Genomic DNA, 15,275 nt, shown 5'->3' with positions numbered 1-15,275 from the left:
CATCAATGTTCTCAGATGATACGTTTTGCAGTTGATTTAAACTCTCTATTGGTGTGACCAATGCACATACATATTTAAATTCTCTACCATGACGTTCCGTTTTTCCCATTGAGGAAAGATTTTTTTTGTCGGCTGCCTAAACGAGTGGCGTTCGTGTGAACTCTGCCCACACTGACGTTGGCTGCGCTGCAATCGGCGTGCTGCCACGATAGTTAGTGCGCGAGTGTGTGAGCCATATGCACACGTCGTGGGAAAATTCCTCTGAGCGTGGGAAAATTTACCAACTGCACTATTTGTCTCACTCGCACTGTGGTAAATTTCAACTTACTCCAAGGGATTTTCTGTTTAGTACTTTACATAGGGTAAATTGGACAAATTGATTTTTGGAGGAATATGTAAATAATTACAGAAATTGAAAAAAAGTATGGATGAATTAAAACAAGAGACGGTGTGGGCCATCGCTGATTAGTTTTCATGATTTTTCTGTTTATTAAAAGGCGCAAAACGTATCAAATAATATTAATTTATATTTCTTTAAAGTTATTTTCTAATATTACAATTAAAATCGTTGTAAGTTTTAAACACACGTCTATTAGAAAGATATGATTAATATGAGCGATGGTGGTGTTTGGATTAGAAGTTGACAGACAGAAAAACGGATATTTGTAGTAAAATACCTTCATATCATATTATCTCCAGAGAACCTTAATTTATTTATTGAAAAACCGCTGCTCCCTTCATCCTGCACTAAAAAAGCCAGTGCATGGGTTAAGGCAAATTCAGAACGGAATTAAACAAACGTACTATTCACGGATGAATCTTCCTTATTGAACTTCAATGAACTGTTAAGGTTAATATTCGGGGCTGTTTCCGTTTGTATTTTTTTACTCCAATTTGAATGTAGTTTTGACAATCCAACGAAGCCATTATAGCTATGGCTGGTGACTATAATGTATAAATATAGTAAGCCCATACAACGCAGTTTGTTAGAATTGAATTTATCAAATAGTCAAAATTATGGTGGTCACGCTACTATAAGACAGACTGTTTACGTATAATAATTTTGTAGTTGACAATACAATTGAAAAACTTTCTAAGTTAAGAGAACATTTTCCATTTTTGTTCGAAAATTTTGCATCACAATAAAAAATATTCGTTTGTTCCAAAAGGGTCCGGATACCTGTGAATATGTATTTGTTAAAGGTATTCACCAATCTAATTTGCAACCACCTTATAATAATGGACCATTTAAAGTATATCCAAACACAATAAAGCTTTTTAAAATTCAAGATGGTAACGTTATGAAAACAATTTCAACAGACCAGCAAATATAATTTCAAAATCAACACAAAACACTAATTCACTAACACTTTATTTTAACATTAATTAATCTATAGTTTTAGTGGAACGGCAATAAATGTAGGGTACATGAGTAGATACTCTATTTTAATATACTTTGTATAATTTTTAGAATTCAATTGTTCATAATTTTTCATATTTTCAAAATGAAATTTAAAAATGAAAAAATTTTTTATGCTAGAAAATTAAAAATTTGTTAAATACAAGTGTTTGCTTTCCATTACTACCACGTTTGCTTATAATGGATAAATTCGAGAACCTAATACCTTCGTAGCCGAATGGGTTGGTGCGTGACTACCATTCGGAATTCACAGAGAAAACGTCGGTTCGAATCCCGGTTAAACAGCAAAATTAAGAAAAACATTTTTCTAATAGCGGTCGCCCCTCGGCAGGCAATGGCAAACCTCCGAGTGTATTTCTGCCATGAAAAAGCTCCTCATAAAAATATCTGCCGTTCGGAGTCGGCTTGAAACTGTAGGTTCCTCCATTTGTGGAACAACATCAAGACGCACACCACAAATAGGAGGAGGAGCTCGGCCAAACACCCAAAAAGCGTGTACGCGCCAATTATATATATATATATATATAATATAAAAATTATTACACACAAATGTAGTCAATATACCAGCTTTTTGATTTTTAGTATGGTTTATAAATTACTATTAAGAATTAATAGGAATATTTAACGTTAAAAATGCTTAATTTTTTCATAAGTTATATTATTTAAATACAAAGCATTTTTTACTAAATAATACTTCGTATTTTATTTATTAAAATTCTATTATTAAAAATGATTTTCTAAACGTGCAAATTAAATGTACGGCACGAATTGTCAACAATAATGAGAAAAGAATAAAACGTAATAAGAAAAAACCCAGTCAACCAAAAGGGAACAGTTTTTATATACAATTTATTTTAGAAAATTAAAAAAGTGTTATGAGTTATAAGTAAAAAACAAGCACCCCAAAACTTGAGGTTCCTTAGAACTACTGTAGTTTTTAAAATGAGTGAAATTGACCTTAAGCCTTCGATAAAACATTTTTTCATAAATACCATAGTGATTTGGTGGAAAGGGTTGCAAACGTTTATAAGTGCTGAAATACTGCCGCATTTGTTACGGCCCTTGAGCAAGCCCAATGTCCACAATGGATTTTATTTTAGGCTGAGTGTATGTGCTTTTCTTCTGGCCAAAATATCTAATCTTTCTCGCTACGACATCACATTCGAGAAAAATGTGTATTGGGGTCTCTGGAAATTGAGCTCAGGAACGACAGTTGCCGGTGAATCATATCCATAGCCTGTACCGATGTCTGTGAAATCTTCAGTGAACTGTGGGAATGCCAGTGAAAATTCTCAGTTTGTTCTTATGTTCTCTTTTGGTTAGTTCTGTGTGGTGTCAGCTTGTATCTCATGGGCAAACAAGATTGCATACATCATCTCAACGATCTCTGCTTCGTTTCCAGGTATTCCCATGTCATAGAAAATTTTATTTCTCTCAAAGGATGACAAAGCTTATAGAACAGCCTAAGACTCAGAATGACAATTCTCTCTATCCGGAGGTTCTTCCTAAATTGACCCCTGCACATAAACAGGTGGCATACGCCATCACTTGGCATATAGTATTTATTTAGCACACGAAATTAACTTTTTCCCATTTTTAAGAAAATATTCGCAAACTTCTTTTATTAAATGGCTCAGAATATTTCACAGATCCCTTAGGAAAGCATGCTGCGATCTTTACATTACGCTTTTTGACAAGTAAGATGTTGGATTTTATGACACACCCTGCCTTCTAATTTTCTGGGTTCTATTCATCCATCCTCGTCATAATTGTTCCAACTTTTTGGACGAATTTTTATCAAATTCAAGGCAGGTACTCCCACATTATTTCTATGTATATACATATTTATATACACATATGGTCATTAAAATAGGTACCGCATGCCCATATGGAAAATACATGTTTTTCAAATTAATAATAACATAATTGTATGTGGTTTTTATTTTATAAATTAATATAATAAATATAAATAATAATTCAAGAATCTTTTAAAATTTAAACTAGTGACCCACATGGACAATACATGACAATAGGAGCAAATAGGAAATATTAATGTGTGGGCCATGACTTGAGCTCTTGGGCAAAACTTTTCCTCTTCCTTAAATTTGCTTGTTTCAACAGAGGAACTTTACGAGCTATCCTACCTGGTAGGTTCATGTTGTACAAGTTCTACTTTGTTTGATTTCAGCTGCAATGCCATTTGATGACTTGAAAGGATCCCTCTTGGCAAGAGTCACAATTGAATTATCAGTTGTTGCTGTCGTTGTTGTAGCAGTAAGTTTTAAATTTTCAGTAGTGCATGTCGATTTCCTCGTTTAGCAACCATGTCGTTCTGTGGATTTTTTGGACTTAAGAACATTTACAACAAAATTTTTGAGCCGCCCAAGTTATTCAGCAATAAATTTTAAAGATTTTTTTTTGCTTTTGAAGATTGACAACAAGCCTCCGCTCCTTGCTAAGCTGCGCACAACCCATCTTTCAAAGAAATTCATATTATTAGTTATTAAATGAACAATCTAATTCGCTACTTACTTAAATTCAATATTTTCCCCTTAATTAACCACTAAGTTAAAATGCCAGAGTTATCCGCAAAGTACTGCATCTGTGCAACCAATAACGCAACTTAATATAACGGGTCTTTTAAATTCACAACGAAGCAGTGATGACATTTGTAAGAGAAACTGGAGTGAAATTCCTTGGCCTGATATTAATCCGGGTCGTTCCGATCACGTAGAACCGACTGTGAATAGTTAAAGGCAGCATACCTATTTTAATAGCCATATGTGTATCTACGTCCGTATCTGTACATCAAATTATGAGATGTGAGAAACTATACCAAGCACCTTATAAAGGGTGAAGGCGCAAACTATATATACAAGTATATAGTATATGTATATATTTACATATCTGCAAGAAGTGCATGCAGTATTTGATTGTTCTATTCAGTTATTCTTTATTCTTTTAAATTAGTTATGTACAAAGTTTTATTTGTCGTCCGTAACAACTTAACTTAATTTTTGTTGCCCAGTACAACTAAAACAATATATATTATATTTAAACAGTTTTCATTAGCAAACATTTTCTTTAGTTAGTTTTCTCTAAAGAATAATTTTTGCTGGTGGAAACATAAAATTATTTCAAGCAAATAATTAGCAAGAAAAATTTTATAGCTCGTTGGTCTTAAGTGTGGGGCATTAAACGACATCTAATTAAAAACTAGCTAACATGAAACAACCTATCAAACAAATTGCTCTTGACTGTTTGCGGAGAGTTCCATAAGCCGCCAAGCTGCTTTTGGATTCAATTCGTTTGGATCTCGGCAAAGAACCCACACATAATTCACGCGCATCACTTTATCAGGATCACCTTCCACTACTTGGTGGTTACGGTCACGTACGCACATAATCTGCTGTGCCTGAAAGGTTACTATCAGTACAGGACCCTGCTCCATAACTTTACCCATCGCCAAGTCTATATTTTCGATATCCAAGATCTTCGAATCCAAATACATGCCAGCCTTAATAGCTTGGCTTATTGGAGTTGCTATGATACTGTATGTGCTCTCAAAGCACCAATCCTTAAGGATATCTAAATTTCCCCGCACCATCGCTTCCAGGATGTTAGGTATGATGTCAGTCTCACAATCACGAAGGAACTGTTTTTGATCGAAATTAGGATCGATTTTACAGAGTTCTGTAAGTGTTTCCGATAACTCTGTTTTAGAAAAAAGTCCTCCCATAACGTCTGATACTTTATCTGTCAAGAGGCGAGAGGCGCGTATAACTGGATTTTCTGATTCGTCGTATTTTAGTTTCCAATCAAGCACTTTGTTCACATATGCATTATTATTTTTGAAATTTTCCCATGATTGATAAAATTTTGAATCCTTGTGTAGTTCCACACCTGGTGGGAATACAAAAAGTTAATACTTTGCTACGAATACGAGACTTAGCACATGTTTTTTGCAAAAGGTACTTTGCTTTGGTACTTAAACCTCGTCTACCTTAAAACGCACATTTGTCTCCAACAAAATTTGTAATTTTTTATTACCTGTTACGTCGGCGTTAGGTTCGACCACTCTATCGTCATTGGCGTGTTCAACTTCAATGCGTTTTCGCAGTTTTTGGGGAGAACGATAAACCCTAGAATTTATGCCCTGAGAACCTATTTCCTGTTTAATCATCTCCGTTGTGGTCGATATAGCTTGAAAAGCAGACGTTTGTCCGATTTTTTCTCCTTTTTCGGTTATGGTATCTGTTACACCTTTAGCAGTTTTCGAAATTTCTTCCGAAATTTTTGATGCGCGTTTTGCAATATCTGATTTACTTGCTTCGTCAAATACATCACTGACCTTATCCTTTATACTTCCTAACTGTTCTTTTAATATACTTGACGATTTTTGTGCCTCAGATTCAACAATATTAAATTTTTGTCTAGCAGATTGGAGAGCTTCGGACTGCTCTAACTTCTGAGCCTCTTCGCGAAACTTTTTTATATTCTCCTTCATTTCCTTATTCTTGTCCATTTCTGATTTTATATTTTCTATGAATTGAGAAAAAAATCCAGGCCTTCGACTAGGCTGTGAATACCAGCGCTGTAAATGAAAAGATAATAGTTTTTACCAAGCTAATCTTGCAGGTAACAGTTTCTTACCTGGTTTGGCAGCCCATGCCAATAGCTGCTCTGCACTAGCCGGCTACATGTGCCACGGGATGTCGCTAAGAATTTGAACTGAAGAGAAACAAAGTAAGTAAATGAATTATCTCCGGACACGAGTCTTAACTGAATTACAGAGAGTTCCACAATAGTTGACTTAATCATATTTTTTTACAGATAAGTTCGCTTACCATAGTTCTTAATTTTCGTGCTACCATGAATTTAAATGGAGTTATAATGATTCGATAAAATTTTAATCGAATTTATGTAATTTCATGTCAATGCTGTGAGAGACATTTTTTGAAGGAAAAATCGTGCTATTGAAATGTCAAAATTATTATTCTGATTCGGACTGCTAAATGCCAATGTTGCCGGAGTTATACACTTCGGGTTATTAGTTCTTATTTAAAAGTCGACTCTTACTAGCGATGAGCAATCCCTTACTATAATCTGCGTACCACAGTGGCCATTTATGAATGAAATTTCAATCGTCCGACAAATTTAATGTTGTAAAAAAGTATATAATCTGTTAGTTAAAATAATGATACCTTTTCACTAAATAATATTTTTAAAGGCATCCCATAACCACACAAGTACAACAAAACTCACTCCAATTGTGGTAGCGTAGAAATCAGTTTTTTTCTTTCTTATTGCGTTAATTTTTTCGTATTTGTTTGATTGAGTACATAAAAGAGTGCACAAATAAACGAAATCGAAATTAGCAAAATATCTATCTTGTTTTCTCATGTAGTGCTGATGTTCTAACAGCACAAACATTCCCCATACATATACGGGAAATGCTGCCGAAGTGACAGTCCTTGGCCGGATGTAAATCCGGGTTGTTCTGGTTACGAAGTACCGACAGTCGTGTTGTGTCACCTACTTCCTTGTTAATGCTTTGTTTGCTTACATTCCGAGTGAAATTATGACATTCAAAATACAAAATTATAAAAATAAAATACATGTTTGAATAATCAGGGTTTATAAAAGATTATTTAATGACAGAACTTCAAATTGTGTGTGATTTCTAAGAGATGTCAAATAGTCGAAACGATCAGTCATTCACGAGTCTACGCAAAGCTTTTTTTTAGTTTTTTCTATTTTTAACCGTTATTCGGGCGACTAAAGTGGAAATTCCCGCTTTAGTAAATGTAAAAAAAAGAATTGAATTTTTAGAAGAGGTTTTCGTGCATTTTGATGCCCTGTGTCGGAAGGCAAAACCGTTAACAAATAAGATAAGCATTCGATTGGAAACCACAAAAACAAACATTCGTAACAATACGATTCTTGGAATTAAAGGAATACGGATTTTAAATAGTGTCTCTTTAACATTGACAAAGAAAATTTAATATGCATTGACGTGAAAACATAATACCTACAAACAATCAGTTCTTGGTAATATATAAAAGCTTTCCTTTCAATCAATTTGAAAATTTAAATTAATTTGGAACTTTGAAATTGTTAAGTTATAAATACATACATACATATATGTTTTCTGTGTAAGTATACAGAAAGAGGAGCAACTGCGCACGCACGGACAAATATTGCAAGAGTAAGTGAAAGCATAGAATGTCCGTTATTTATGCAATTACATAACCTTAATGAGCTTCCAACTTCTTAAAAGGATCGGAAAAGGATTTCTTGTATTAAAAGCCTTGAATCTAGACGTTAAATACATGCCGGAAATGTATCTGGATAGTACTAGCACGCTTAGCGGCTCACGAAGTTGCTCATCTAAGTCTTCAGAAACAATGTCGCCAGATATAATGAATGCATATAATGGAAGCGCACAATTTTTTTCATCAACACAGATACCCACTACAAGCGTTTCTTCCATAACTATGATTCAGCCGCGCGCACAAGCGCAAGTACAATGTTATGGACATTTTAACGGCTACAACGGGGCATTAACCCAGCTACCTTACCACCAACAATATGGAATACACGATGAAAACGTCAATCAGGGGCTCCAATGGAATTCATATCGAATGGCGGACGCCACATTAGCTCAAAAGCAACCTAAAAACGAAATATCTAAATCCTTGAAAATGTTTGCCATGTTGGCAGCATATAAATATGGGAAAGGTAATATATTACTGTACATTACTAATTGAAAACATGGAATAAAATAGTTTAAGCAATTATAGTACAGTTTATGCTTATTCCAGTTAAAGGACCTGAATCTTGAATTAATCAACGATAACGGGTGATTTTAGTGTGGCGCCGTTAATGGCGCCTGTCTGTCTATGGCTACACAAAACAGCGTTTGTGTGCATGTATATTCAAATTAGAATCTAACTGTAATATAAATTTCCGTGAATAAAAGTAAGGAAGTTTGCAAATAAGAGCTTTAAAAGTTTGATGATCAGCTGATTAGGCCAATTTTGAGCTTTGTTATTAATATACATATGTATGTATATAACAAGTAAACTTCGTTAACTCCAACAATTTGAACCTTTTTTAGAAAAGAGTTGTCCGTTCTCAATGAAAGGAATTAATATAATCAAGATTAAACAATGTTCTACAATAAGTTTGATTTTAAATATTTGAATGACTATTATATCTTCCTAACCTTATAGATCCTATAAAACATGCAAGAGATTCACCGATGGATGATATAATGAAGGATTTCTATTGTAATGGATACGTAGCAGATGAGTCAAATCTCCATCCTCAGGGACATGCTTTAATGGAAACGTCATCGCTTCTTCAGCATGAATACGTCACTAATAAAATACGTCGCAACAATAACGACAGCGAAAACAACTTGAATTATAATACAACAAATTATGGAACTAATAATGGAAGCAATGCCAATCCTGTAATAAATAGTAATAATGAAGCTTTTTTCAATCAATGCTATTTTAATCCGAATTTATGTATGATGAAGTCGCTCGCAACGTCGCCTTTTTTGAGTAGTGGTGTCACATCTCATCCACCCCGGCAACATGCGGCTACTGTTGCTGCAGCGGCCGTGACTGCAGCCGCAACTGCGGCCGCTTCCGCCAACATCGACTACAATAGTCAAAACATTAAAAGGCCGCAGAAACGCTATGGGAGTGCGAAGTTTGACAAGTTTGTGAGTAAATTATGTTATTACATAAAGTGTCTAATGTAAAAACAAACGTCTGGTATTTTCACATAAACTGAAACTCCTTAGGGTCTTAGTAGTATTTGTGCCTCGTTTCAATAATCAATTTTAAAATTGATCAGGCTGTTAAAGTTTAAAATTGTTCCATTTTAATACGAAACTTTGCTATTTTAAATTGTAATAATCTGATAAATGTAAAATTGATTGATGAAACCGGGCTTACGGACTTTTGTGTCCTCTACTCATTACAGTAGCGCATCTAAACCCAGGTCGTTTAATAAAATTAAAATAAAGTCGCGTTGGGCATCCAGCGGAGATGTTTTATTCTTCGCGCTATAGCATCACATTCGAGAAGGTGTTTTGGAAGACGCTATTAAATTTCCAACTTCTGGTTTTGCTTTTTTAAGCTTCGTGTTGAAACATTCTTTTGTAATGAGCTGAGCTATGAATCTTATGCATTTACATACAGAATTATTTATTAAACATTTTTCGGTAGCTTCAAAATCCATCAAAAATTTCAACGCATCAGTACCAACGCAAACAAGTAGTCTAGTGTTTCTAAACTATATAAGATGATAATGTCCAATATACGCAATCAAAGCAAGATGCTAATTTCCAACTAACAAGAAGTTTATCAAATTGGACACTTCCTGAAGTTCGGAAAAAATGATTTAATGTGTTTATATTGCTCATTATCAAATTTATTTATTAAGTAAAAACTGCTAAAGTCAAATGAATAAATTTTTTCAATGACGGGGATTAGTGTAATGGCTTAAGTATTTTATAGTTTATGGATAAGTTAACCATTATGATTTTTATTTCAGTCTGCAGTGAAACATTGTGTTTTCTGCGAAAATAACAATGAACCAGAAGCTGTGGTGAAGAGTCATGCCGTTCGTGATTCACTCGGACGTGTGCTGTGTCCAAAGCTACGCACTTATATATGTCCGATTTGTAAGGCCTCTGGAGACAAAGCGCATACGGTTAAATATTGCCCACAAAAACCGATTATTACAATGGAAGACGCAGTGAAAGCAGAATCTTTACGCCTAGCAAAAAACTTCTACTATAAGCAAAGAATGAAAGTATAGACCGTAATATTTAGTAATTAGAGAAAGCTCGAAGCAAAAAACGTTTAAACACGTTTTTTACGAAGTGTGCGAAAATTTCTACGGATTTAGAATTGAATATAAATCTAAAACCTGGGAATTCAATATTGTTTGAATTTCTCAACTAAATCAATTAAATTTTATATTTAATTTCAATGTTTTTATAAACGCCTGAGGCGTATTCGTTTTTAGCAATTATAATGTTTAAGGATTCGTGCAACGGGAAGAATGTACGTTCATCAATGAATTATTGTCTTAGCCTACATACGTACATATTAGAGGCAAGAGTACAATGAAGTAAAGTACACTACAACTTAAATTTATCTGTATTTCAATTTAGTCGTATGTAGTCGTAAAATACGTCAATTCATTTAAATTAAACATATCCATTTTAATTTTATTAAAATCAAATGAATACAATCCAATATTTCACATATATTATACATTTAGTCGTAAAGCAAATTAAATTTCTTTAATTGAAGTATGATTTTTAAATATTTGATTATGATTTAATATACATATATTAATTCTCTACTCGCTCTACTATGCTAATATATTATTGTAATTGAATTTTTTTATTTTTTATTCACATTCCTCGCAAACAGATACATTTTAATTTAGCTGACATTTTATACTAAAAATTAACATTTAAATTTCATTCGGTGTCTCAACTTTTAGTTGTTATTGCCCAACTAATGATTGAAGTTTTCATATTTCGTTTTGTGTATTCAAGTAGAAAACAGCAGAGAAATTTTAAATAATTAAGCTCGAATGTGAGATTATGTTATCACTTCAAATATTAATTTTATTTTACATACCGGTATATGTAATATTTACTTATATTGAACTATTGAATACTCAAAAGTCCATATTTACAATTTTCAATTAATAAATATTTGAAAATGAAAATGAGGTGTTCTTTAATTTAAATTGATTCTCATGCGGCTGACTGAAGCATATATTATCATTTCTTTCTCTTAATTGTTTATCGTTTATTGTTGGTTTGACAATTTTGGCATCTAGATCCGTAGAATTTGACCAGAATTACCTTTCAAGCGCGGCGATCTCTGTTCGCGAAATAGCGGTCTTGATATTTGTTACAACTTGCCTAATTAAACTCCCCTTTGGGTGATGAAGAAATAGACGTAATCTAATTACTAATTAATGGGTTTACTTTTTTCTTATGGAACATTGTTGTAATTGTAACACGTAAAATATTCCCCATAACATTCTGGTAAGTGTTGCTGGAGTGCCAGTCCTGGACCGGATATTAACATGATTCCTTCTGGTGGCGTAGTCTTGACTGTGGTGGGGGCTGACTGATGTTTATGCTTTACGTTTACCATAAACCCCATCAAACCATCAAACAAAGTTTGGGAGAGTCCCCAAGACATGCTGGGAGAACTTGGTGGCGCTAAATTGCAATCTATCTAATCCGTTATGCAATCAAATGTGAGAAAAATACCAAGGGAACATAATCCCTTGCCCGTAACATCGAAACAATACTAACTTTTGAGAGCTGAAAATGTAAGAAATACCAAAGCGAAATAAAAAAGCACCAATTTTTTGCATGTGATCAATTAAGTAGGGTTAGTTATTGGAATTGGCAACAGATTGAGTGTGATAAAAGTAATGTAAATACATTAGCATGTACATATACTATGGGTACATATATGTTTCAGAGGTAAACAATTTAAATATTTTAAATTTTATTTGAACATGGTAATTAAACGATGTTTTCAATCAACATCTTCGTCTGTGCGCCGCTTTTCGAATATTGCTATAAATATCCCGTCAGCATAGTCCAGATCGGGCTTGGTATAGAGACAATTCTTTCCGATCTTCTTGTATTTAGCATTGCCAACGTGATTCCATTTATGGCGCAACGCCTTCTTGGTACTGAGTAATTTAAATTCCGGATTCATCTCTAAACAACGTTGCACAACCTAAGCAAAAAATTTTTAATTTATGTATGTACATAGGTATATACATTTTTAAAGTTAATTTCAATGTTTTTCACTCTACCTGCTCATTTTCTTCTTCAAACAAAGAACATGTTGAATAAGCAATACGTTTCACATTTGGAAATGCAGTTAAGGCATGTGACAGCATTTTAATTTGCAATCCAGCAAGACGTTTTAGACGGGCAGGATCTTCTTCATCTGGGTCTAGCGACATCCGATTCTGCATGCCTGATCCGGAGCATGATGGATCGACAAGAATGTATTCTACAGCTGGACAACGCGTGCTATCTAGAGAATTAAATATTTGTATTTTAAATACACTTATAAGCGTATTCCATTGTACCAATTGCTAGCGCGTCTGCGTTAATCACATCGACTATTTGACAGCCAGCAGATTGGGTCATGCTACATAGAATCTGATAGCGATCTGAGTTTTGCTCAACAGCGTAAATAGTCCCTTTATTTTGCATAACATTACAAATATGTATTGTTTTCATTCCTGGTGCTGCACACATATCAAGGACAACTGAACCCGGAGGAGGGCGCAACAATTCTGCCACCAGACAGGTTCCCTAAAAATTACTTTATGATTTTAGTATCAACACATCCATATACTACTAGCTTACTTTATCTTGAAGCATAAGTTTTTTGTCTTTGACGTACTGATGGCACGCCCAGTAGTGCTTTTGTTTGGCATGGAATATTAAAAGGTCGTCTAAATGCATATCAACCATGTATTCATCTTCCTTAAGTGTGCTGATAGCAGATATGAAATCGTTGTAAGTTTCAAAGCTGCGCTGCTCCATTCGTTGCCACTCCTCCGCCGCCAACATTTCAAACACTTCGGCCAGACTGACCAAATTTGTATTAACACGCACATAGCGAGGCTTCAGAACTAAGAAATTTAAATTAAAGTAATAGACTTATTATAACATTCACATTCGATATTTTTTTATTAATCAATAAAGAACCGTTTTGAAATTAGGCAAAAGTAAATGTTCTACATTACAAACAGTATTGCAGCTAATCAATCATCTTTCTTATCGTTTCTTTCCGTAACTGGATCGCTATTCTTCTCCTCAAGTATTGCTTTGAAAACGTATAAACAGATAATAACATTCACAACAAATACTGAGGATAGCACAGACCAGCAATTCACGTAAAAATCTGTGACATCAAATGATTCTCGAAGCCATGAACGGACACCATAGAATGTCATAAATGGGAAGGTGAACATCAGAATACTAAAAACCACCAACCATAAGAATGCTATTGTACTAGTATCTTGTAGCAGTGGCGTTCCAATTTGGTGAGTCTGATCGTCATCTACTCCAGAACCTTTGTTTGCTCCAAGTTCTGTGTGTCGTTCTCGTTCAGCATCTGTCTTTGTTATCACTCCAGACGCCATAACTGTATTCTTATTCATTTTATACCTTCCCACCACAGTAAAATAAAAGGCGATATTGAGACTATTGATTTTTTCAACCGCTTGCCTTTTGTTTTCCTTGATTCATTGACAGATTCTCCCAATGATTCCACAAGTTTTTCACGATAACTGCGAACAGTAAGTACGGGTTTACTTTCACCGTTTAACGCTTTCCGTCCAAAAATTAGTTCCGTTACCAGAATTTTGCAGAGGATAGGACACAAACGTGGATTATCTTCTAAAATTTTTGTCTGCTCAATGGCGTCGTCAATGGCCGCTCGATTGTCAATGTATTGCTTTAATACCGCTTGCATGCCTCGCATGCGCTGTCATAATACATTAAACATATTAACTAATAAAAGTATACTTTCTTTCCAAATATTACAATACTTACCGCATGTTTCTCTTCAAATATTAGTGACTTAAGTGATTTTTTACGTTCCAAAGCAGTCTTCAAAACTGCAGCAACTCGCTTATATTGGGTGGGTACTTTAATAGAGTGTTTAAATTTGTTAGCTTCCATTTTTCTTCACACGTGACTTTTATATTTCTTAACATTATTATTAGGTGACATTTGCACGTTAATGCCAGACTGCGTCACTCAGTAAATTGGTTTGTTCCCGCTTTCTTAAAGCTAATAGTGCGGTTAGACATCAATGTACCCATATCACAATGCACAGATTACAGAATACACGATGAAAAGCACCTCCATTTCCCAATTTTGACAACCGATGACATCATCTCTGCAGATAAACAAACAAAAAGAAAAGAAGTTAATTGTATGCAAATGTTCAGTGAATGCCTAGTTATTATTGTGATTTTGAGATCAGTAAGCACGAGTTATAACAATACCTCCAAATGCGGTTTTTTGTGCTTTTTGGCCAATGACGCCGTGACAAGAAAGTGTGTGTGCGTATGATTTCTTGTGTTTGGCAGTTTCCTTTGCCTTCGTTTACACTTCCTTTTCACAAACAACTAATTTATATTATCTCCCTTTCGTTTGTTTACTTGAAAAGATGATGTCACCGCGAATTTGGGAGGCTCAATCTTGCATTTTATCATTCTTGAAGGGACACGAAAATGTGAATTGACAAAAATAAAAAACAAATAAAATCGAACAGCGACTTAAGTATTGGGTTGGCAACTAAGTAATTGCGGATTTCACTCATATATGGCTTCAACTAAATGTAAAATACATTTTTTTATTTGATAGTTGGCAATTCAGCTGTCAAAATGTAAACAAAGTTTTTTGATCGGTTACGTAGTTTTCGTTTGGCGTTCGTTGAAAAATGGAAAATCAATACCATATTTTCCTTTTTTATTTCCGCAAAGGGAAAACCGCATCATACGCTCATAAAAAGTTATGGGCTGTTTATGGTGTCACAGTACAACACGTGAGATTGGAAAGAAGCTCCATGTATCACATCATGCATTGAAAATAAATTAAAACAACGTGGCTATGTTCAAGAACTCGATACATGGGTTCCTCACGAACTGAAAGAAACGCATTTAACGTAACGCATTAACAGCTGCGATTTGCTAAAGAAACATAATGAAAATGATGCATTTTTAAAACAAGTGATCACTGGCGATGGAAAATGTTTTTTTT

The 15,275-nt window shown here is 34.3% G+C and overlaps 4 protein-coding genes across 6 annotated transcripts; 1 reads left to right on the top strand and 3 right to left on the bottom strand.

Annotated features, from left to right (window-relative positions):
* Window positions 1-4,348: 4,348 nt before the first annotated feature.
* On the bottom strand, window positions 4,349-6,431 carry LOC128856119 (mitochondrial import inner membrane translocase subunit TIM44). The gene is made up of 4 exons (XM_054091512.1): window positions 6,268-6,431; window positions 6,074-6,151; window positions 5,471-6,014; window positions 4,349-5,323 (listed from the first exon to the last, which is right to left on the bottom strand). The coding sequence occupies exons 1-4, from the start codon at window positions 6,292-6,294 to the stop codon at window positions 4,659-4,661; spliced, it is 1,314 nt and encodes a 437-aa protein (XP_053947487.1). The 5' UTR covers window positions 6,295-6,431; the 3' UTR covers window positions 4,349-4,658.
* A 913-nt stretch (window positions 6,432-7,344) lies between these two features.
* On the top strand, window positions 7,345-11,079 carry LOC128856116 (protein nanos). 2 transcript variants are annotated; one of them, XM_054091510.1, is made up of 5 exons: window positions 7,345-7,628; window positions 7,701-8,161; window positions 8,656-8,897; window positions 8,967-9,155; window positions 9,992-11,079. In XM_054091510.1, the coding sequence occupies exons 2-5, from the start codon at window positions 7,753-7,755 to the stop codon at window positions 10,256-10,258; spliced, it is 1,107 nt and encodes a 368-aa protein (XP_053947485.1). In that variant the 5' UTR covers window positions 7,345-7,628; window positions 7,701-7,752; the 3' UTR covers window positions 10,259-11,079. The 2 variants fall into 2 exon arrangements, with proteins under 2 accessions (XP_053947485.1, XP_053947484.1); XM_054091509.1 differs by having other exon boundaries at window positions 8,656-9,155.
* Window positions 11,080-11,393: 314 nt separating this feature from the next.
* LOC128856115 (28S rRNA (cytosine-C(5))-methyltransferase) lies at window positions 11,394-14,274 on the bottom strand. Of its 2 annotated transcripts, none has more exons than XM_054091508.1 (6): window positions 14,061-14,274; window positions 13,711-13,992; window positions 12,867-13,127; window positions 12,584-12,812; window positions 12,302-12,528; window positions 11,394-12,222 (listed from the first exon to the last, which is right to left on the bottom strand). In XM_054091508.1, exons 1-6 carry the CDS (start codon window positions 14,187-14,189, stop codon window positions 12,016-12,018), a joined length of 1,335 nt encoding a protein of 444 aa, XP_053947483.1. In that variant the 5' UTR covers window positions 14,190-14,274; the 3' UTR covers window positions 11,394-12,015. The 2 variants fall into 2 exon arrangements, with proteins under 2 accessions (XP_053947483.1, XP_053947482.1); XM_054091507.1 differs by having other exon boundaries at window positions 12,867-13,135; window positions 13,734-13,992; window positions 14,061-14,272.
* On the bottom strand, window positions 13,164-13,761 carry LOC128856117 (uncharacterized). Its single transcript, XM_054091511.1, has one exon. The coding sequence runs from the start codon at window positions 13,664-13,666 to the stop codon at window positions 13,268-13,270; it is 399 nt and encodes a 132-aa protein (XP_053947486.1). The 5' UTR covers window positions 13,667-13,761; the 3' UTR covers window positions 13,164-13,267.
* Window positions 14,275-15,275: the final 1,001 nt, after the last annotated feature.

Source organism: Anastrepha ludens, chromosome 2 (genome assembly GCF_028408465.1).
Source record: "Anastrepha ludens isolate Willacy chromosome 2, idAnaLude1.1, whole genome shotgun sequence".
Taxonomy (NCBI): Eukaryota; Metazoa; Arthropoda; class Insecta; order Diptera; family Tephritidae; genus Anastrepha; species Anastrepha ludens.
This window is presented reverse-complemented; position numbering and strand designations above follow the sequence as displayed.

Coding starts and splice junctions, on each gene's coding strand:
- LOC128856115 (XM_054091508.1), bottom strand. CDS start 14,189: ATGGAAGCTAACAAATTTAAACACTCTATTAAAGTACCCACCCAATAT. Junction 13,128..13,710: donor AGCGGTTGAAAAAATCAATA/GTCTCAATATCG, acceptor TTAGTTCTGAAG/CCTCGCTATGTGCGTGTTAA. Junction 12,223..12,301: donor TTGAAGAAGAAAATGAGCAG/GTAGAGTGAAAA, acceptor TTTTTTGCTTAG/GTTGTGCAACGTTGTTTAGA.
- LOC128856117 (XM_054091511.1), bottom strand. CDS start 13,666: ATGAATAAGAATACAGTTATGGCGTCTGGAGTGATAACAAAGACAGAT.
- LOC128856116 (XM_054091509.1), top strand. CDS start 7,753: ATGCCGGAAATGTATCTGGATAGTACTAGCACGCTTAGCGGCTCACGA. Junction 8,162..8,655: donor AGCATATAAATATGGGAAAG/GTAATATATTAC, acceptor CTAACCTTATAG/ATCCTATAAAACATGCAAGA. Junction 9,156..9,991: donor GTGCGAAGTTTGACAAGTTT/GTGAGTAAATTA, acceptor TTTTTATTTCAG/TCTGCAGTGAAACATTGTGT.
- LOC128856119 (XM_054091512.1), bottom strand. CDS start 6,294: ATGGTAGCACGAAAATTAAGAACTATG. Junction 6,015..6,073: donor GGCATGGGCTGCCAAACCAG/GTAAGAAACTGT, acceptor TTTCATTTACAG/CGCTGGTATTCACAGCCTAG. Junction 5,324..5,470: donor ACCTAACGCCGACGTAACAG/GTAATAAAAAAT, acceptor TATTCCCACCAG/GTGTGGAACTACACAAGGAT.